At 39.5% G+C, this 23,273-nt stretch overlaps 1 protein-coding gene across 2 annotated transcripts in view; it reads left to right on the plus strand.

The window, feature by feature from the left end:
* Pcca (propionyl-CoA carboxylase subunit alpha) overlaps positions 1–23,273 on the plus strand; it is a 360,840-nt gene that overhangs the window by 103,563 nt on the left and 234,004 nt on the right. For both annotated transcript variants that reach the window (XM_076871993.1, XM_076871994.1), the window contains exon 7: positions 11,298–11,429. In XM_076871993.1, the coding sequence (XP_076728108.1) occupies positions 11,298–11,429 (132 nt within the window). The remainder of the gene's footprint in view (positions 1–11,297; positions 11,430–23,273) is intronic.

A 23,273-nucleotide genomic window follows, 5' to 3' on the forward strand; every position in this document is an offset into this window, starting at 1 on the left:
TTCTCAGCTATTGTGCATCATTAAATTAGGCAATCAATATGTTGGTTTAACTTTACCCATTAGTAAAAATGTTCATTAAGGAGACTAAAGGTAGAGTATGACTTTTAGTTGAATATAAACTATTTTGTCCTGATGTTTGAAATAGCTATTTATCTGTACAAATATATTTAGTTTAATAAACATTTTGCCATCCTTGTCATAAGCACGTATTTATTTATGATCACTAGAAAGAGACATTGGGTGACCATATGTGTGAGTCACATTTTTGTTGGTGTGATGAAATACTGATAAGAACACCTTAGAGGTGGAAAAGTGTATTTTGAGCTCACAGTTTCAGAGATTTAATCCATGGCTGGCCAACTCCATTGCTCTGGTTCCAAGGTAAGGCCGAACATTGTGGCTGAAGGGCCTGCCAGAGGATTGCTGCTCTGTTCCTGTTGGCCCCGAAGCAGACAGAGAAAGGGCAGGAGCTGCAGGGAAGATGCCCCCTTTGGGGCAGGCCCCCAGTGACCCACCTCCTCCAGCCACTCCCCACCTGCCTACAGTTACCACCAGCTAGTCCATTCAAATGAGATGGACTGATCAGGTCACAGCTCTCCCAGTCTAGTCATTTTACCTCCAAACATTTCTTCATTAACATAGGAGCTTTTGGGGAATAGCTCATATAAAACCATAAGACTATGTGAATTTAAAAAAAAACATGGTACACCTTTTTTTGCTGTCAGATGGGGAGTATGCAGTGAAATGGAAAATACAAAATAGTTAGTATGGAGGAAACCTGAGAATGTGTTCTGTAGTTTAAATGTACATAGCCAAATAATTATATTTAATAATATTAGATTTTCATTCTCTTTAGTACATGCCAGTTGAGAATGGAGAAAGTGAACTCAGAAGTGTTTTGAGGAATTATTTTCAGAACTTAAAATTTTCTGAGATAATTGAAAATCACATGATAAAACATGTAAAATCTAGTAGGTTATGTGGACATTAGTATTAGGTTATATTTCTAAAATTTCTGGTTTTCCCAAAGTATTTGAATTATACTTTAGAGGCAAGGATTTCACTCCCCTAACCTAAATATAGCTCTTCTAATGTAAGATTTGGAAGCTGATGATTGCAAAGTTGGTGTAGAAACAAGTTTAAAAACACCTCCTGTAATCCCAGTGGCTCAGGAGGCTGAGGTAGGAGGATTGCAAATTCAAAGCCAGCCTCAGCAAAATCAAGGTACTAAGCAACTCAGTGAGACCCTGTCTCTAAATAAAATATAACATAGGGCTGGAGATGTGGCTCAGTGGTTGAGTGCCCCTGAGTTCAATTCCTGGTACCAAAAAAACAAAACAAAACAAAAACCTATTCTGTGGATGTTTAATAAATTCATATCTGTTTGTTAATTTTTGAGTTTGTGGATTAGATGTTGTTTTCTTTAATTAAAAAAATTAGAGAAAGAGATAAAGCACTGTAAGAAAGAATCAAAATTCTGACTTCACAGGTTGAGATTAACTTGGGAAAAAGGACTTCTCTAAAGCGAAGAAATGTGGGAAGCACTGGGTTTTCAGGCAGAGGCAGGAAAATAGTGCTATTGTTAGCTCATTCATTTTCATGAGGCTGACCACAAAGTGGGGGTAATATAGTGTATGTGGTCTCAGGGTGACCTAGGACATCATTCAGAGTCGTTGCAATAGAGATTTAAATTATTTTAAAGGAAGTTTTTCTATTTTTATTTGTAAATTTATAAATGGTATGCTTAAAGCAATTATTTACAGATATATTTTGGTCATTTAGTTGTGCCAGCAATGATTATAATTTTTTATTGTTTTGTAATTCTGTATCATTTTTATTTTAAATCCATAAATTTTTATCTTTACAGCCTAAGATAATTTCTGTACTGTCTTTTCACCACAAAGCTAGAGAGCAATGTACATGTTGTTAATTTGAAACTCTGCGCTCACCAGGACAGCCATGTTGGAAAGGCCTGATTGTCCTGAAGGCTTTGTTATTGGTTAACAGAGAGGAGGAAAGAGTGGGTTTTGTGTGAATGTCATTTTGTGACATGTGGACCTGGATTTCTCGGCAGGTTTTAACTAGAATCTAGGCTCCTCTTACAGTAGTTGGAAAGTCCACAGACCATGTGCATCCTATGATGGAGCACTGTTGTCCGGTTGGTAAGGGGCGGGCTGAGTGGCATGCTGCCCCCTGCTCATGCTTTCATCCTTGTGACTGTTCATGTATTACGCTGATTTCTTATAGTCCCTTTATTCAACTTCTGGTGTGGACTATAGAAGCCCCAGATCTGACAGGACTTTTCAAGTCTATATGTAATTAAGTAGCATTACAAAAACAGAGTCCGAGCCTTGTCAGGTGCAGTAAATGCACTGTCCAAATCGAGCATTTGAAAGCAAAGCATTCTCAACTGCAGAATGCCTTTTGCACCACTGCCTCGTTCCTCACCTCTTCTCTCTACTCCATTCCCCCTACGGTTATATTCCTTATGAATTTGTTCTTTACCTGCCTCACCTGGTCCAGTGAGCGCTTCATTTTCGTCTTCCCATGGAGCCACCTGTGGCCAGCTGATCTTTCCTAAATCCTTCAGACTTTCTCAGAGGCTTTCCATTGTCTGAAGAGCCTTCATTCTCCAAGCTGGTGTTCATGAAAGCTTGATTTCTGTCTGTTTTCCAGCACCATCTGTGCCTCTTCTCACTGTGATAGGATAAATGGTTGTGTATGATGGTGGACACTTTTAATGTTGACTCTGAGAACAGTGTCTTTTGGGGAGGCCTCTTGCCTCTGCTTTAGCCACATAGTGAGCACAAGGATGTAGGCAAGCTGAGTTTTGGGTAGAGGAAGGCATAGCTTTTTCCCTTCAGAATGGACCTGGTTTAGTCATGACTGAAGAGGCAACAGCAGTACCACTCTCAGGCCTTAGGCTCCCAGATAATGAAAAAAATCTATACTCAGGAAGGTGGGGAGTCCTTACCAGCCAACAGGTGTACAATTGTGACTCTTGAATTCCTTCATGCTTAAGTAGTACTGAAGTCCTAATCTTCAGGTAACTTCTGTACTAATTATTTCCCATGTTGATTCATGTATTGCTCACAGATAAAGAAATTGAGGCACAGAGTGGTTGTCACTCATCTGTGGCCAACTAGGTGGGATAGGATAGAACTGAAATTCAGGAGGTGCCACAGTCCCTGCTCTTATCCTTTAACCTACTGCCTCTAATTACTGTCTTTTACACATGAGTATAATTTAAAACTCTGCCCAAGAATTTTAAGTCTAGTGGTATGGGAGGTGGTGTGGGGGAGTTGGTGTCAGCCTTCAGAAGGCTAGGTGAGAGGTGGTCATGACATGCACCCAAAGGGTGGCAAAACATTTTAAGACTTTTGCTAAGATTAATGTTTATGCTTCCTGTTAGTTGATATGGTGCTAGTTTTACCCACATCACTCACAAGGCTTGACTTGAATGAAGGGACACGATTACATTCTCAAGTCTTATTTAACTAGAAGGTTAGGATGTAGGATGGCACTGCTTGGAATTTTTGAGAAGGATGGAAGTCTTAGGTCATCTGACCATGTTGAATTGTAACACTCTGTGTGTGTGTGTGTGTGTATTTTGCAGGAACCTCCGTTAAGTTTGCTCACAAAGTTTGCATCCCCCTGTTATTCCAGTTACCACTACTAGCTCCCCAAAGTATTCTGCACCTCCGGGGTGCTTTATTGTGATTTTATTGCTTGTTCTACTTTGTCTTCCTGGTTACTTTGTTAATTCTCTGTCAGGGAATCCCCAACTTGGCCCACACAGACCTGAAACTAGCAGGTACTTGGCAGCCATTTGCTGAATGAGCGCATGATGACTTCCAGCACTCAACAGACACAGAAGTAGTATAAAACTGGGGTCTGGTTGTAACAGGACTGAAGGAATAGGGAAGAGACCCTTGTGGATGAGCACCAGCTGAGTGTGGCCTTGTCATCATTCTCTAATGATCAAAGAACATTTTAAAGTCAGCAAGAGAGCTGCTTTCCTGCATGTCTAACTCGTTTCCCCTGCCCCTTTTCAGTCTCTCCTGGTCTCCCCACCCCTACCCCCTAAAGGCTGCCCTTTGTACAAGTGCCTTCTTTAATTCCCCTCTTGGACTCCTTCACTGTATCTGATTTTTACCTCTGTTGGTGCATTGGCTGACCTCTCCCCCTGTGTGATTTTTATTGTTGGGTGTGCGTATTGTTTGCTTTTCTAGACTATAAACTCTGTGCAAAACCCAGGTCTGTCCAAACCAGCCCTTTTCTGAGTGAGAAGGGTTACCAGTCAGACAGTTACCAATCAACCTGATGTGTGGTTGCTTCCCAGAAATCAACCTGTGGCCCTTGACTTGTTACCTAAGTACTGGCCACCTGAACCTGCCTCCAGGCAGGTGAGATGGTGGAGAAAGTGGCAGTGTTACGGTTTGGGTCATAGTTTTTCGCTGCCGTTTTACCAGTCTGGTGACATGGGCAGTTTATGTCATCTCACAGATCCTCATTTTACTGACATGTTAAGTAGAAATATCATTTATGTTTTACTGGTTTCTTAGACCTCCCCCCATTTTTGAGGAAGAAATTATATAAAAGACACTTTTTTATAGGTATGAAATGTCATGCAGAAGTAAGAGATAATTCTAGAATAAATTGAAGATTTTACAGCTGTGTAAACAAACTAGACTCTGATGTCTGAAATATTAATCTATAGAAAATGGTTTTTAGGGTAAAGCCCTAATGTAATTCCTTACAAGTAATGCTTAGTAAATGAGTATTGTGGTTGTTATTAGCAGCATTATATTCCTTTTTCAAAACTTCCTTTATCTTAAAAACAATGATTCCCATCCACAGATTAATCTTAACTTTTATCATTCCACTACGCCTTTATGCCACTTTGACTTTCTTGTGTCATTGAAAGTGACTACAAAAAAGGTATAAAAGTGACAGGATTTAGAGAAGAGTGAGGAACTAGTAAGCATTCACTCAAGGCAATTAGATAGAAATCATGCCATCTCCTATTTTAGTGTTCTGTTCAGTTTTTGAAATAAGCTTCATACTGTAGGCCATACCAGAGCCCCGCAACTTAAGTGTGCTGACAGAATGGGACGTCCCACATGTAGGCGGAGCACTTCCTCCAGTCCTTATTTCCCACCCGCTATATTCTAGAAATACATGGTATGTAAAATCTCACATTACCTTTAATTGCAAATATACGTCAATCGAAAACCAAGCTGACCTTGATTCAAAGAAAGGAGACATAGTACAGAAAATAGGGAGGAACATTGACTGTAGTAAATGTAAAAGAAATAGAAGAACCACACAATTCAACTTTATTTATTTCCTTTATTTTTTTGTGCTGGGGATCAAACCCAAGGCCTCACACATGTTAGACAAGCACTCTGCCATTGAGCTACAACCCCACATGATTTGGAGAATATCCTAAGTTGTAAAATTCAATTTGATATGTGATCCTAACTAAATAAAAGGTTTCTTGCCTGTCCCTAGCATCCCAGCTTCCCATTCTTTAAAGAATTTTTTTTTTAGTTGTCAATAGATCTTCTTTTAAATTTATTTATATGCAGTGCTGAGGATTGAACCTCACACATGCCAGGCAAGCAGCTCTACCACTGAGCCACCAAGCTTCCCATTCTTAAGTGCAGGCAGCTCTGTCTGTTAACAGACAGTGAGAAGCCGGACATCTACATCTTCTTGCTGTTTGAATTGCTATCAGACCCCCATTTTTCTCTGCTTTAACTATAAAATTGCTCATATAAATTCATAGTTAGTGCAACATATTTTGCAAAATTAAACTAGAAAGATATTATTTTGTAACCAAAAAGTAAAAGTTAATTTCAGTATTCTTGAAGCAACAAAAAGAATTGAATCAGGGAGCTATGAAAACAGTTTATTTTTAATATCCAAACTGTAGGGATATAAAATGAGAGGATTATATAAGAGGTATAAAAGGAAGAAATTACAACTTCAAAAAACAAGTGATTCCTAAGATCATTTTGTATAAGGAGGTTCTTACCAATACCTGCCAAACTTGGCATGAAGCCATCTTCCCTCATCCTCTTAAAAGCCACATCTAAAAGAAAAACTGTCAAATTTGTATTTTTAATTAAAAAATTATTGTGATTATAAAGCAAACATAAATGTAACTTTCTGAAAATGCTAGATAGCAGAATGATATTTAGTAATTTCATTTAAGGAACTTTAGTGTCATTTAACTGATTACAAACTTTTTGCAATGCCTTTTTCATAATGTTCTAATATTATGTCTTTAAAAGAGAGAGACAAAAATTATTCCAAAGACTGGTATTTTTGTTAACTCCCATTTTCTCAGTGTCACTGCTAAACAAGTTAGTGAGTTTTCTCTGGGTATCTTCTGTATTGCTTTTTTTTAATTCTTGCTAGTGCAAGAGTCTAGCTAGCATTTTACATGATAAAGGAGATGTGTGGAACTAATCCTAGAAACCTCTTTCTGCTTTCTCACGGAACACCTCCAGGCAGAAGACAGAATACTTCATTTGCATTCTTAAACAGTAGGGACTTGGAACCAATCTTTCAGCTGGAAATGTTATTGCATTTACTGTCCCCAGGAGAAGAAAGGTTAAGGGCCCACTCATGTTTACGTTAGCTCATCTCTTTTTAGTATCCTGATCTGCACAAAGAGCATAGAATATTGAAGCATAAATGCCCAGTCCTCTTTCTTCTTTACAATCAATGAGACTAGGGAAGTAGATATCAGTGCCGATTATAGGGAAATAAAAAGGAGAAAATCAGATATGCATAAAAGAAATGGCAAACATCAACAGACTGAAATCTGAGTCTTCTAAGAATTGAACATTTCCAAAATTAATATGAAACATACTAATATGAATTTTTAAAAATATTTTTCCCAAAAGTTTAAAGTTTACCTAAAAAGTACAAAAATATCCAGAGGTTTGCACTTTGTTTAAATGGGTTTTCTTTTTTTGTGTTGCATTGGGCTAGAACCCAGAGCCTCTGGCATGTTGGGCCAGTAGCCTATTATTGAGCTACACTTCAGCCTTAGATGGTTTTATTAAAGTAACAAGTACCAAGAACTTCTTGTTTGCCATTTCTCAAGTAGTTTGGAAACTTCAAAACATTTCATAAGAGAAATTCAACATTTTTTTGAAAAATAGAAATGGAAGTTATTCCATTGCCAAATATTAAAAAGTGTCCTATGCCCTTATGCTCACTTCCCACCTATGTGTGAAAAACAAGGTTTTAGATTTAACTGTATTCCTTAAAATTTACCTAACTAGAAAACCTGACTTCTGCCAATAAAGTTGAGAAAGTTCCTACTATTCTCTGTCCTTAACTAAACACTGTACATAGCCGTCATCTGGAAGTAATATTGCAGCCTGAATGCACCGTGCCAAGTAGACATTTAATACAGAATATATACCAGGCCAAATGAAATCCAGATCCTAGCAATATTGAAGCAAAGACACAGGTTCCTTTGGTTAAACTAAGTCGCAGAATACACAGTGTACCAGAAATTAAGTACAGTTTGTAGATTTCAGTTGAACTTGTACTTAGCATGCTAAACAACGTAAAATACTGTATTGATTTATATTTTTATCTAGAAGCTTACTATAGATGCTTTGCCTTCTTTTGCTACCTGTGTCTCACAACCATCAGCTTCCTGTATGTTCTTATCCTTTTTGGGGGGATGGGGGGGGACTGGGGACTGAACTCAGGCGCACTTGATCACTGAGCCACATTCTTAGCCCTATTTTGTATTTTATTTAGAGACAGGGTTTCACTGAGTTGCTTAGCACCTCACTTTTGCTGAGGCTGGCTTTGAACTGGTGATCCTCCTGCCTCAGCCTCTCGTGCCACTGAAATTATAGGCGTACTGAGCACCAGCTGTATGTTCTTATCCTAATGAATCACAATTTTTTTTTTCATGGTTCTGGGGATCAAGGCGAATTCTGTGCCAATGAGCTACATCCCTAGGATATAAATTGGGTTCTTAGTTTATCATGAGTTGACCAACAGTGGAAGAAGATAGGTTTTGTGCTGGCTGAGGGCACCCTGCTTCAGGTTGCTCTGCTCTTAGAGGGTGCTGCCATTCAGTGTTGGGGAGGATCAACTGGGATTCACACTCTGGCCTTCTCCAACCTGCGTTGTCTCAGTGCTGGGCTCAGGATACTCTGTAGTAGTGGTGGTGGAGCTTTTCCTTACCCACCGGACTGGTATTTTTTTCATGACCATAAATATTGCAGTAGGAATGTGCCTCCCTTCTCTGTTTAAATGTTCTCCCCCCCCCCCGACCCCATGATTATTTTTTAAAGTACACTGAGTTTACGTTAAAAACCAACATAGAGGGCTGGGGTTGTGGCTCAGTGGTATAGCGCTTGCCTGGCATGTGTGAGGCACTGGGTTTGACCCTTAGCACTGCATATAAATAAATAAATAAAGGTCCATTACAAAAAAAGAAAGACCAACATAGATTTCAGTATGCATTTCCTAAGCTGGAGGACAAGCCTGCCCTTTCTTACATAGCAACTCTTAGGAGCTCAGGTGTTAATGTGCCTAAAATTCCTTACTGGTGTTAAAATGAATTGTTCATTTGTTTTTCAGTTGTTTAAAGAAAGCACCCAAAGGTTAAGTAATATTACATTGAAGGACCAGTAGTTGCCTTGTTGGAAACAAAAACTATTTACATTTAATAAGAAATCTGTTTGCAGGTTGTGTCTGCCACATTTACAGCACAGTGTAATATGCTATTACCAAAGGCATAATGAAATACAGCTTGTGGCATTCATGCAGTATAGCATGGCTGACCACCAGCGAATCCACTGGAGGTAGGAAAGGAAAGCAGGACCAGGCCTCCCATTCATCCATTTCTCCTCTGTCACTGCTTGGGCAGCCCTCTGTAGAGCCCGTCGCTATACTCCTAGCACAGGTGGCCTGAGGTACCTGTTTCGGGTGCTTAGAAAGTCCAGACCCAGCTGTCTGTGATTCCAGCAACCTTATGGCATGGGGCAATTTCTTTCTTGGCAATTTCTTTCTTCCGACCAGTAGGTCGGAACGCCTGATCTTATGAAGTATTATAGGGCAAATAAGTAAGCGTCCAGTTGTCATCCAGATGTAAACCATTGATCTGATCCCGGAAAGCCTGCCCATGTGACCCATCCCAGTCTCTTTCTTTCTTTGTTCTCTTTGCAGTGCTGAGGATGGAACCCAGGGCCTCATGCATGCTTGTCAAGTGCTTTACCACTGGGCTACACCCCAGCCCACTCCTCTCAATCTTCACCTCCAACTTCTCTCTATGAATGTCCCCACAACTTTGACTCTTATAGTAATTATTTCCTTTTATTCTAAAACAGCTTTATTGTTTCAGGATGCCTTGGTTTGTTTGTTTCTCTTTTTCATGTTAGTTTATTTGAATGGTATTTGGAGACCACAATTGGGGTGCTAGGCATGGTCATTTCTATGGATTGATCATTTCTTCTAGTCCTTTAAATTGACAGTGATGGAAGATAAAGTGTGTATATTCACAGGTTTTTTTTTTTTTTTTTTCCCATTTGGTGGTGCAGGGGATTGAACTCAAGGCTTTGTGGGTGTGAGGCTATATATTGAGCTATATCCCCAGCCCTATTCACAGGTTTTTAACAGGTATGTTTTAACAGAATGTGTATTGTATTAACTTTTGAGGCATGCTTCATCAGTATTTTCTTACCATGATCTCATTCTTCCTTTTTTTTTTTTTTGGTCACACAATTATGGAAGTTGGGATACTAGGATGTTGCTTTCTTATTTTGCTTGAATTGCATTTGAGGGCCAACCTCGGGAGTCCTCCATACATGGATAAGAAGGAGCTAGTTCTTTGGAACCTTTGTTTGAATAGTCACCCACCACACTAGTGGCTATTTTTCCTTTGTGTTGGATGGGACAAAGAATAGTCACTAAATACTTGATGTGAGCATTTTTCTGGACAATTTTGCATTTTGGGGTGAGCAATTTTCCTCAAATTAGAATACACGAGACAAATCTGGTTAATCAGTGGTCCAGGTCGTCAGGCTCCTGTTAATCAGAAGTTTTACTCTATAATCATAATGTATTTTGGATGTTCTCATTTACATTGTCTCTTCCATCTGTGTGGGTATTCTGATTGCTTGATTACATCTGCCTAGCATAGTGGTTTTTAAAACAGCGTTTATAATGAAGTTTTTCTGTCTTAGCGGGTAAAATGAGAATATGGAAAGACAATTGGTGTTGAAGCATGATTGTCCCCTCTTGCCTTCCATAGCATTTAGTGAGTGGCAGGTTTGGGATAAAGAGAAATGAGTATGATTACTGCCCTAGTCCATAATGGATGGCTTATAAAGATGGAGACCTGGTTTGCAGGGAGTGGTGGTGGGTCTGCCAACTCTTCTCAGGTACAACAGCTCCACTTTTCATGTGTTTTATATTTTTATGATTTTGTATAAGATTTTTTTTTTTTTATGACAATAGGTTCTGCTAAAACTAGATTCAAACATTTGATGGAGAGGTACTTTATGAGCATCTTTTGTGGCTAAAGAAGTTTCTTCCCCTAAATTTGCCATTTGGAATACTAATGATTGTAGGTATTTGGGTTCCTATAGTCTGTATTGGAGTTCTGCAGACCGATCTGTCTTATTCTAGTGTTTGCTGTCTGTTGGGACTTCTGGGTAGTGGAGAAAACCTAATAGTTGTCAGTGAAGCTCCATATCCTGTACAACCACAAGACTGGGATCTTGATTAGAATCAGTTATATCCATGTATTTGCTAATATCCTGTAGTCTTCATCCATGTTATCCCCTGACATGTAGCTCAAAACCTGGCACAGAGTTGGCATTCAGTATGTGTGGGTGTTTTGTATGAAGTTCTGGGCTGCAGGATATTGAGGATACAAATGTTTACAAGGCAATTTAAAGGTGAACTTACTGTTTTGATTGGGTGCAGGGTATTGTATAAAAATATCTTGTTATAGAGGTTGCTTTTCCAAAGAATACTCTTGCTGTCAAGTTGCTGCATTATTTTCAGATCTTCTATGACCTGAATTTGTTCAATATGTCTATGTACACATGTACTATAAGCAATACAGCATTGTATATTTTAATGTGTTGGTGCAGAGGTTTACTTTTCAGTTTGATATATAAATATAATAATTACAGTTATAATATGTAATTATGCAAACATGTATGGTTTTAAAAAAATAAAATTATGACTCCTTATCATGCGATGTAATGTTTCTGTTATAAATTTCAACTTGTTTTTCTCCGCAGGCAGCAGAAGATGTTATTTTCATTGGACCTGACACACATGCTATTCAAGCCATGGGTGACAAGATTGAAAGCAAATTATTAGCCAAGAAAGCAAAGGTTAACACAATCCCTGGCTTTGATGGGGTAGTAAAGGTGAGAAACTGTATTTCTGTTATCTTTATAGTACCCGTCCTCCAACCAAACATTTTATGACAGTTCTAGGATGAAATGTAATTATCATTTTTTTGGATATACATGCGATAAAAAAAAATCAGTGTTGTTTACACTTGGATTATATTCAGTGTAAAGAGAAGTGCCTTAAGCATTGTATTTAATGAATCAGTATTGACTTAGCTTTTCATGAGACAAAAACTTGGTGATTGAAAATGGTACTGTCAGATCTATGGATTTCATGTAAGTTTTGAACATTGTGACATTGTCTTTACCAATATAAATTATAACCCTGTTTCTGGTGAGGCAGTGGTAGAGCCCTGGGTGACTAGATTCCCAAACATTCCGCACATGACTTGCAGCTGAAAGCTGCCAAGGGGGAAATGCAGAAACTGGATGTGGGAGTCCCCCCATCCCAGGAAAAGTCATTTATTTTTTCTGGTGAGAAGAGAGACTCTCCATCTTGTGATCTGAGTTAATCTGCAAAACTCTCAATATCCGTGTTTCTTTTGTTGTGTTTGGCATTTCCTGCTGGACAGTTTTCTGTTGTGCAGGTCATTCACGTATCACAGGGCAGGAGTCTGATGTAGAGTGTAGGGAGGCATGTGCTCGGCAACATGCCAGCACCACTGCATGGCACAGAAGGGACCTGGGCATCCTCAGATCCTGGTATTGTGGTGGGGAGAGCGTGGAACAGTCCTCCGTGGTACTGAGGGACACCTGTAGTTACCTTAGTCTGTTTTCATTCATGTCATACCTTCTCTCTCATCATAAGGAGGAGGGCTTCTGCAGCTTGTATAGAGTTGGCTCCTCCCACACCCCAAACTCACTGTCTCAGCCTTTACAAGCTAGTTTTTACAGATTAGTTCTTCTGTTTTCTATCTTAACACTCATCTTTTTTTTCCATTGTATTTCCATTAGTTTTAGAAATGCTCAGTCTGCAGCAGTATTGATCACTTGGCTGCACGAGAAGGGTATGGTGATGAACAGAACATACAGGATTAGTGGAAAGGCACAGGATGATTCTCCATTCCTAAAGCACGATGTCCTTCCTGTTAGACCTGCCTTACAGCTTTCCTGACCACACCTTTCAGTTGTCTTCCTTCTGCCACAGTCTGGCTTCCCTGCTCATTGCCACTGGGTTCTCTTGCCAAGGCTCCCAGCACTCCCTCCCTTTTGCTCAATACAACACATAATTTTAATCCTGACCTTATCTAAATCTCTTCTGAGCATTTGCATCTCCTGGTCATCTTTCCTTCTTGAAATAACTTCTGCTGCCACATTATTCAGTTCTGGTTTTTAGTGAGTGTTTTTGACTTGCTTGGATGCTCCTTCATAGTTCTTTTGTAAATCCTCCCTCTTGTTTTCACTCCTATGTGTTGGTTTTCTTTAGGATTCTCAGGAGGATATTTTCTTGTGTTGTATTTCATGACTTCATTTACCATCTTTTCTGCCAAATTTCAAATAAATAAATGAACAAACAAATACTCCAGATATATCTTCTGAGCTTCAGAATTCATATCTAATGTCTTCTTAAGCAGCTGTCAATACTCAATGTCCCTTGAGGCATCTTGAAAGTGACAAGTCAAAAACTGAACTCATCATCTTTATCTCTAAACCAAGGATTGCTGCTAGAGCCCTGTGCTTGCTTGTTTTCATTAAAGTTTTATTGGACCACAGTTATGCTTGTTTCTTTACATATCATCTATGGTTTCTTCTCTGCTACAGTGGTAGGGTTGGGTAGTTATGACAGAGACCATATAGTCCCCAAATTTTGTTGATGCCTATTCTAAACTTCTTATCCTTTATTCTTTTTTACCTAAGAAAGTGGTGGCATTTTTGATGCTTTTTCTCAAACTAGAAACTTGGAAAACTTGGAATCATTCTTTATCAATACCACTGCAGAAAACTCACTTTAGTAGCTTTCTAATCTGTTCACTTCTTTCTCTTACCAAACTAACGCCAAGTTCAGTTGCCATCATCTAATCTGGATTACTTCATCAGCTTTTTACCTGGTCTCCATTGTGGTTCCAATCCAGTGAATTCTCAACATCTCAGCTTTAGTGATCTTTCTGAAATCTACGCTGGTTCATATGTAAGTCTTCAGGAACTACTGAGTAACTAATCATTCAAATCTTTTAAATAGCTGGTTCATGGTTTCAGAGGTTTCTCTCCATGGTCACTTGTTTCTGGGCCTGTGATGAGGCAGAACATTATGGCAGGGAGCATAATATGCTCACCTGTGGCAGCTCCAAAGCAGAGAGGGACAGAGAGCAGAGGGTCCTACAAGGACTCACCCTCAGTGGTCTACTTCCTCCAACTAGGCCCTAACTCTTAAAGTCTGTACAACCTCCCAATAGCACTCTCAATGAAGGCTGGGGACCAACCCTTCAACACATGAGCCTTGGGAGGATGTTCCAGATACAAACTATAACAGAGGTTAATTGTTATTATCTAAGAGCCAGGAAAAAAGCTGAGGCCCTCAGTCATACAGTCACAAGGAGACAAATGTTACTGTCCAACCTGAATGAGGTTGGTAGCAGATTTGTCCCCTCTTGAGCCTTCAGTGAGAATGCAGCTTGCTCACTCCCTGATCGCAGCCTTGGGAGACCCTGAGAGGACTATGATGAATCTTTGCTTTCTCAGGCCTTCAGTTGTTGGGCATTAGTCCATCTTTGCCATCTCATTTTAGATTTGGCAGATTTGGGTAGGGATTTGGATTAGTTGTTATGAATCTTGATCTAGTCAGTCTGTATGCTTCTGCCATTATATTTTTGATTTTTTTTTTTTTCTGATATTGAATCAGGCCTTTTTAGATTTTCAATTTGGGCTTAATTTAGTCCCAAGTGTACTGATGATGCAGTTCAGATAAATTCTGATTTGATGGTGAATATGGAGTCCTTGGGGGGGGGGGGGCTCAAGGAGGGGTGACCAGGAAGGCATTCAATCTGCACTTCTGTTTGCACAGTGGACTTTTTCTTATAAAGTTAGTGGGTGTTGTACCTCATTGGAAAAGGGGACTGTCTATTGATTAAAGGTCCAAAGGTGACAGTTGTGGGTAGGGACACAGGAAATGTGAGGGATACTCTTGATAACCATGAACCAGTAGTTTGTTGACTATGAGGGAGTGCTTTCGTAATAATGGCAGGAATTAAAGTCAATCTTGTATCACCTGAATTGATGAAAATTACACATTTCCTATTAATAATTAGTGAAAATTCCTCTTGTCAGTGGGAGGGCAAAAGGGGAAATGGATATTTGGGTTGCTGTTGGATATTACCTGCTATAGTTTTTCCTCTTAATTCTCTTTGAATGTTGCAGAACAATGATTTTCCCTTTATCATTCTGTTTACAAGATCTGCAGGTCTTTATTTAAAAATTGATGTTTAATTTCTGGAGTGGGAGCATTTAGTTTTATGTGTAAAGCCTCCAGCCTTTTCTGGGTCTTATTTGACTTTTGTGTTTAAGCTCTTGGAAAATATACAATATGGAGTTGAAAAGCTGACTATGTGGTTCTTCCCAGTCAATTTTTGCTCATTTATAAATGTTCTGTTTCTGGCTTGAGGCTCCTTGTAGATGGTAAGGAGGGAGCTGGAGTCACAGCCACTTCCAGGGCTACTCCTGAGTGCTGGTGACATGTGGTGAAGAACTGTCCTGCAAATTTGGAGGAGCCTGTTCCTTCCTTGCTGGCGCATCTAGACTGGAGTTACCAAGAGGTCTCCAAGAGGCCTTGTCCAACATTCACCATGTTTCCTAAGCTTCTCTGGTTTTTCTCCTTTCTCATCCAGTATTTTCTATCTGAGGTTCTTACTAGCAGTGTGAACTAATGATATAAATCAGGAGACCCTGAATGTTCTGGTAGGTTTTGAAAGTCTTTGCCAGTGCTCAGTTCATGGAGAAACTTGGGCTTTCATTCAGTCCTAGGGGCTTGCCCTGGCAGTGGCTTCATTTCAAGAGATAGAGTTGCTTTGGGGGTTTGTGACCAGGAAGAAGGAAAGGGGAGCAGCTCAGAGAAAGAAAGCACAGGGCAGAGAAATGGGGATTGCCATAGAGGAAGAGAAAAAGCAGGATGAAGACTATCAGGTTCAAGAGAGTTTTCAGCTTTTCACACGTTCATTTGTCTTTTCTGCTTCTGTATGAACTTTGTCTTCTCCATAAATTTTGTAGGAAAATAATTTTGGAATCTGAATTCCTTTTGGAAGCTTTCTTATATGAATGAAAAAATGCACTACACTGAATGTCTGAGATTTTGCTTCCTTTTTTACCTTATGGCTCTCTTACACAACCCATTCATACTAAAAGTTTCCAAAACAGTCAGCTGTGATTCTGAAATACGCTTAGTGAAATGGTGCCGTGTAAGAAGATGTGAACGTGGGTTTGAGTGAAAGATTGAATGTGGTTGAGGAACAGAAGGCTGATTCAAAGAGAGCTCAGACTTGGCCTAAGAAACCCTGAGAGTCTCACAGTGGAATACTGAGTCTTGGGCTGCCAACCTAGGGGTTGGCCCTCTCTAATTACACGCCTGCCAGTATCTGCCATGCCTCAGTGGCCTAATATTTGGAGGCCTCTCTCCCAGGCCCAGGCTTGAGTGAACACAACAGGTCGTGACAGGAAAGTGCTCAAGGTTCTCAGGTAAGTTTCCTTCTCTTTGGGTGATGGGCTCCCGAAACCTTCTGAACCCACTGTCTGCTGGAGCCAGCATGATGATGGACTCATAGACCTGCCTGTCTTCCTCCATGTGAAATTTGACTTATGACTTTGAACAAAAAGAAAGTTGATATTTTGTCAGTAATAAGGAAAGTTTTTTCCTCCAGTAATAAACTTTTTCAAATCCGGTCAGGTAACCCAATCGTTTCTCATTCTCAGGGTTCTTGAAAAGGAGGTCAGAGCTCTACCAACTGTGAGGCTTATCTCACCTTGTGGTTGGGGAGACTTCCAGTGGGGTAGGGCAGCAGGCATCCGAGGAGGAGAATGCAGATGCCAAATTTAGGATCTGGAACTGTGACTGGGGACCAAGCCCAGGGCCCTGTGCATAGCAGGCATGTGCTCTGCTACTGAGCCACACCCCTGACTTCAAATTGAGATTTCTTGATGCGAATACATTTCTTATGGTTTTAGCAACTGTGTTCACAATAGTTTGCATTGTGCTAATTTTAGTATAGATAATTCTTTTTAAAATTCTATAGTGTTCTTTAAAATTAGCCTATAACATTTTGAAGACTAAGCTCTTTTTTTTTTTTTTGACTAAATTGTATTCTACTTTTTTCCCTGAGTAATTGTCACCATCAACTTGAGTAAATTAGCTAGATTTCAATTTGCTCTATTTTTCCCCTTCTTATTTGATTATTTTTCCGCACTTTAAAAAAGAAAAAAAAACATTGCGAAGCAGTACTTAAGTGGTCTTCTGGCACTGTTTTCTTTATGGCTTGTTATTCACTCTTGAATCATTCTTTTTATTAGAGAGAAACTAAGGTTTTAAAATGTAATTCTCGAGTGGTCCTCTAGTATCAAATATTTGCCTTTAACAAATTTGGTTTTATTCAACATCTTATTACCTTGATCTCAGGAGCAAGTGTGGACAGCAGAGAGTGCTTGTGACAATGTTGGAAAACAGGAATTAGAATACTAACTCATTTGCTTATCCATAGTTACATGCCATAGCTCTGACTTCAAAGAGTTTAAAGGGAGGTCTACCAGTCCCAATGCATTTTAACAAGCCTAGGGTGCATGGAGCCCACATAAGGGTGGCATAAAACCTAGTTTAGGAGATCATGTCAGGGTTTCCAGTGGAAGTGCAGCCAAGTGACTCCTGAAGTTTGAGTAGTAGTGAGTTAGCTCAAAAGCGAGAGAGATAGGGAGACATAGCTCTGTTGCTGGTGAAAACATTTTATTGCATCATGATGCAGCAAAATAGATAGTATTGACAATGATGGTGGAATTTGGCAGGATTATATGGTCTATTTAATGTCAAGTGTGAGGCAGAATCGGGAATCTCTGATGACTAGATTGCCTCATTTGGTTGTAACACCTATCATTGCACTGTGCTTTTAAATTTTTTTGTATTTGGAATTGAACCCAGGGGCACTTTATCACTGAGCCATACCCCAGCCCTTTTTATTTATTTATTTTTACAATTTTGAGACAGGGTCTCGCTACTGAGGGCCTTGCTAAGCTGTTGAGGCTGGCTTTGAACTTGCAATTCTCCTGCCTCTGTCCTCCAGCTGCTGGGATCATGGATGTATGCCACTGCACCCTGCAGCACAATTTTTGGGGAAATTTATTTAATGTCTCTGAGTTCTTATATCCTTAAGAGGGAGCAGTAATACCTATTTATACCACAGAGCAGAATATGGTAATGTATGTGCATGGCTTTTGTGATCTATAGTGTAGATTTGAAGTAGTAATTGTTTTTGCCACCTAATTAGTCAGTATGATTTTAAAAACCATACTCTTGCTTTAACAGAAAGAAGCAAATAACCAAAAAAAAAAAAAAAAAAAAAAGCTAGTGTGAAAGAAGTCATTAAAAAGCAAAAAAAGAAAGAAAGAAAAATGGCAGCAAGCTCTTCCCTTCTTCACTAGCAGTTAGAATTCTACTATTAGACATCAGTGTATTTTTCCCTGCTAAACCAAGAATAATTGATTTTTCCAACGATTCCTAAAAGTTTTTTTTTAAAAAAAGATTCAATTATGTTTATTGTGCTGCTTTTTTAATTATAGAAAATTGTACTAAGTTTTCAAAAAATTTGAAAGTGTAGTTAGTTGATCCTGAGTACCTCTGGGTGAAGTATCTCTAGAATTAACCAACCTGGGTTTGAAAATATTAGGAAAAAATTGTACTGAACGTATACATACCTTTTTGTCTTGCCATCCCCTAAGCAATAATAGTCTGACAACTGTTTGTGTAGTGTTTAGAGTGCGTTAGGCATTATAAGTAATGTAGAGATGACAGAGTGTATGAGAAGATGTGTGTGGGTTATATACAAATGGTATGACATTTCCTTACATGGGACCTGAGCATTTATACATTTGGTATCTTCAGGTGGTCCTGGAACCACCCCATGGATTCTGTGGGACAATTGCATATTAAAATAGAAGGGTTCTGCTGCTTGTCTTTGATGAACTGGAAAATCCAATCAGCTGGAAGCCATTTGTGAGCCCAGGGTTGTTAAGAAATTTTATTTAACTTTATATATTTATGCAGAATAGTTTGAGAATTACTTTTTGTGTACAGATTAGCTCTTACTCCTGGTTCATTATGTCTTAATAAAACAGTGATTATTTATTTATTTATTTGGTCCTGGGGACTTAATCCAGGGGTACTTAACCACTGAGCCACATCACCAGCCCTTTTTATTTATTTTGAGACAGGGTCTCACCAAGTTGTTCAGGGCCTTGGTAAGTTGCTGAGGCTGGCTTTGAACTTGATCTTCCTGCCTCATCTTCCAAGATGCTGGGATTATAGGCCGGTGCCACCTCGCCTAGCTGATTTATGTATTTTTCTGTTTAACTCTTTAAGTTGTAGATGGACACAATACCTTTATTTTATTTATTTATTTTTATGTGGTACTGAGGATCAAATCCAGTGCCTCACACATGGTAGGCAAGTGCTCTACCACTGAGATACAGCCCTAGACCTTTGTGGAACAGTTGTTCTAGAACCAACCGAGAAAAGTGAACTTCTGTGTAGCAGGATTCCCTGGATCTTGGATGGTATGGTCAGGATTCAACACTAATGTCACTGTAAAAATATATTGTGTGTTTAGCATCTGGGGAGAGTGACTGAGTTTGCTTGTCTTTGTTGTAGTTTTTCTTGCCCTTCCTGCCCTTATCCATGCTCACCAGCAATAATGAGTTCACAGGTCATCTGATTCGTGTGATCAAGAGATGAAACACCCACTTTGTGCAGTAGTGTAGTGCCAGTGTTAGTTCTGTGCCATGCAGATTCAGAGATGGGTAATCACACAGGAGGCAACAACTAACGCTGGGCAGGGAGGAAACACACTGTAGTTTGGGGTGTGGGCTGCCCATTTTAATGACCACATATTGCTAACCTTCATCGAGTTTCTGCTGTGGGCCGGGTCCTGTTCTAGGGAGTTTCATCCTTAACCAATATCACCTTCTCCATGACCCCACGACAGAGATTCTCTTACTATGTTCATTTTCCAGGTGAGGATACTGCATTCCAGAGAGGCATACTAGTCCCAGAGCCCACGCCTTTCACCCCTGTGCCTGTGCTCTTAACTGCTACTCCTGTCGGGCCCCACGTGGATGCTCAAGGGGCCTAACAAACAGACTTACAGAGAAGGCAACTGATTTTTGGCAGATCTTTTGTATATTTTTGTGATCTCCTTAGTTGATTTTTCCAGCACCCCCTGCCCCAGCATGCTCAGAGTCACACAGCAGTTTTCACCATTACTCCTGGATTGGAAGGTGTGAGTTGTGCCATTGTAGAGCAGTCAAGGGGCTGAGCACTGGTCCCTGGCTGCTTTCCTCTTTCTCCATTTCTTGAATTGTCGCTTTGGAGTTATGTTCTTTTCTGTACCCCTTTCCTCATCAGAAATTCAATTGCTTCAGAGCCTGAGCGTGGCTGCTCTGAGGAAACAATGGATGGAGGGATTTTTGTTGCTTAGAAGAAGAGAATAAAATACGGCTGTAGACTATTCCTTTTTTTAACTTCCTGATTTGAACCATTAGAATATGTTTTTGCTGACATATTTGTATTTATTTTTGTTTTTTTCTCTGCTCATTACTTTTTTTATGAAAATAAAAATATTCTGAGCACTCAGTTGAAAATAATGTAAGTGAATGAGTAGATCAGATTTGTTCTTTCAGCTGAAATTTTTATATTTTACTTTTCTTCCTTTGGGGGGATTATTACCCATTCTGTTAGAAATTTTATTTTAATAAATTTTAGAATATTACTGTGTTGAAGAATATTTTTAGTAGAATCTACAAATAGGGTCTGGTGTGGTGGCCACATGCCTGTAATCCCAGGGACTTGGGAGGCTGAGGCAGGAAGAATGCAAGTTTGAGGCCAGCCTCAGCAACTTAATGAGACTCTGTCTCAAATTAAAAAATTAAAAGGGCTGGGAATGTGGCTCAGTGGTTAAGCAATCCTGTAATTTACCCATGGAACTAAAAAAAAGGAAAGAGAAATATTTCAAATAGGGCTAGGACTATAGCTCAATAGAACATTTGTTTAGGATGCTTGTGGCCCTGGGTTTAATTCCCAGCATCTCCACCCCAAATTACCAATAGGGCAGTACTCTATTGTTTGTAAGAAAAGGTTTTTGAAAGATAAATTTCAACTTTTGAAGTTGCATGATATAGTGAAAAAAATGTGCTAGGCTAAGAATTCAGAGATAAGAGTAAATATTGAACTGGGTGTTTGCCAGGTATTCCACTGAGTGTTCTTTGTTTTGAACTGAAATCGCATTGAAACTGAAGCCTGTCTGGCTCCCCATGCCCTGCTCTGAATCCTTCCTTGCTGTCTGTCACTCAGGTGAATTTGAACAGGCCACCACATCTCTTTGGAAATCAATTTACTTGTTTACAAAACTGATGCTCTAGAGAGAGATGAATAGTTCTTTTGCATTTATGAGATTGTGCCTTGTCTTCGCAATCTTTTTTTTTTTTTTTTTTTAGTCAGGGTCTTGCTAAGTTGTAAGGTTGGTTTCAAATTCATGATCCTCCCACCTCAGCCTCTCAGTCAGCTGGGATTACAGTCCATGTTACTGTGCCCAGTTCTAACACACCTCTTACTTTTAAATTATGCTTATATTTTATGCATTATATTTATACATAATACTTGGGTTCATTTTGACAAAACCATACATGCATGGAATTCAATTTACTCCATTCCTGTCTTTGTGCGCCCTCCCCCCCTTTCCCTCTTCCTATTCTTTTTCCTCTATACCACCAGTTTTCCTCACATTCATTATTTATTTACTTTTAATTGGTGCTTTATAGACATACATAAAGGTGGAATTTGCTGTGGTATATTTATACATGCACATAGCATGATTTTGTCAAATTAATTAATTTCCTTCCCTTTCAATCTCCTTCTTCTAGTCCACTGATCTTCCCTATATCTCTGTGATGTCTGACCCTCCCCCACCAACCTTCCTCCCCCCTAACATTTCTCTAGTTTCCACATAAGAGAGAAAACACTGACCCTTGACTTGCTGAATCTGGTTTGTTTCACTTAGCATGGTGTTCTCCAGTTCCATCCATTTGCTAGCAAATGCCATACTTTGATTCTTTTTTGTTGCTAAGTAAAACTCCATTGTGTATGTACCCCACATTTTCTTTATCCATTTGTCTATTGACCAGCACCTGGGCTGGTTATATAACTTGGTTATTGTGAATTATGCTGCTATAAAAATTGATGTTCCTGTATTGCTACAGTAGGCCAATTTTAGCTCTTTTGGATAAATACCAAGTAGTGGTATAGCTAGGTCATAATTTTTTTTTGAGGAATCTCCATGCTAGTGAATTTTGGAGGAACCTTCATACTGTTTTCCAGAGTGGTTGCACTAATTTGCAGTCCTACCAACAATGTATGAGTGTGCCTTTTCCCCACATCCTTGTCAGCATTTATTATTATTATTACTACTACTACTACTGCTACTGCTACTACTACTACTACCACTACCACTAGTACTAGGAATTTAACTTAGGGGCACTCAACGACTGAGCCACATCCCCAGCCCTATTTTGTATTTTATTTAGAGACAGGGTCTCACTGAGTTGCTTAGTGCCTTGCAGTTGCTGAGGCTGGTTTTGAGCTCTTGATCCTCCTGTCTCAGTCTTCCGAGTCACTGGGATTATAGGCATGTGCCACTGCGCCTGGCTAGCATTTATTATTATTTATTTATGTTCTTGATCATTAACATTCTGAATGGAGTGAGATGAAATCTCAGTTTACTTTTGATTTGCATTTCTCTGATTGCTAGAGATGCCGAAGGAACATTTTTTCATATATTTATTGGCCATTTGTGTGTCTTCCTTTAAGAAATGTCTGTTTAGTTCTTTTGCCCATTTATTGATTAGGTTATTTTTATTTTTGGTGTTGAACTTTTTGATTTCTTTATATATTCTGGGCATTAATCCCCTGTCAGAGGAGCAGGTGGCAAAGATCTCATTCCCTATCCTCTGTCTTTGCACTCTTGTTTCCTTGGCTGTGCAGAAGCTTTTTTATTTGATTCTGTCCCATTTATTGATTCTTGGTTTTATTTCTTGAGCTTTAGTGGTCTTGTTAAGGAAGTCAGTGCCTGCGTCAATGTTGGAGCATTGACCCTACATTTTCTTCTAACACCAGCAGATTTATTTTTATGGAAGCTGATGAGAGTTGTTTATTCATTGAACAAATAATGTTGGATGGGAGGCCTGGAAAGGCATCCCAGAGAAAGTAGCATTTAGGTGGAAAACAGAAGCATGCCACAGACGAATTCTAGAGAAGATGCTGGTTTTTCTTTCACCCAAACTGCTGCTACCCCACTCTCTTAGGACCCTGCTCTTCTCCCAGTGTCGCCTTCCTGTGCTCTTGTGTCCCCCCATCTTCATTCCTTCATTCAACAGCTGTTTGTTGAATAGCTGTTTTGTGCACTGCCCCAGGCATTTGAGATACTCAAGGAACCAACTAGACAGGAGAAGGGAGATGGAGATTCAAGGATACACACACGATAAATAGGTAAAGTTTATGCCACACTTCTTCTAAATGCAGTCAGAGTGAGGCCTTGCATTCCACCCTTGGACTGAAGTTATGTCTTTCAGTGTGGCTCCTTGAGGCTCCAGCCACTGTTTTCCACCATGCTTTTATTTGTC

The sequence above is a fragment of the Callospermophilus lateralis genome, chromosome 12 (assembly GCF_048772815.1).
Source record: "Callospermophilus lateralis isolate mCalLat2 chromosome 12, mCalLat2.hap1, whole genome shotgun sequence".
NCBI lineage: Eukaryota > Metazoa > Chordata > Mammalia > Rodentia > Sciuridae > Callospermophilus > Callospermophilus lateralis.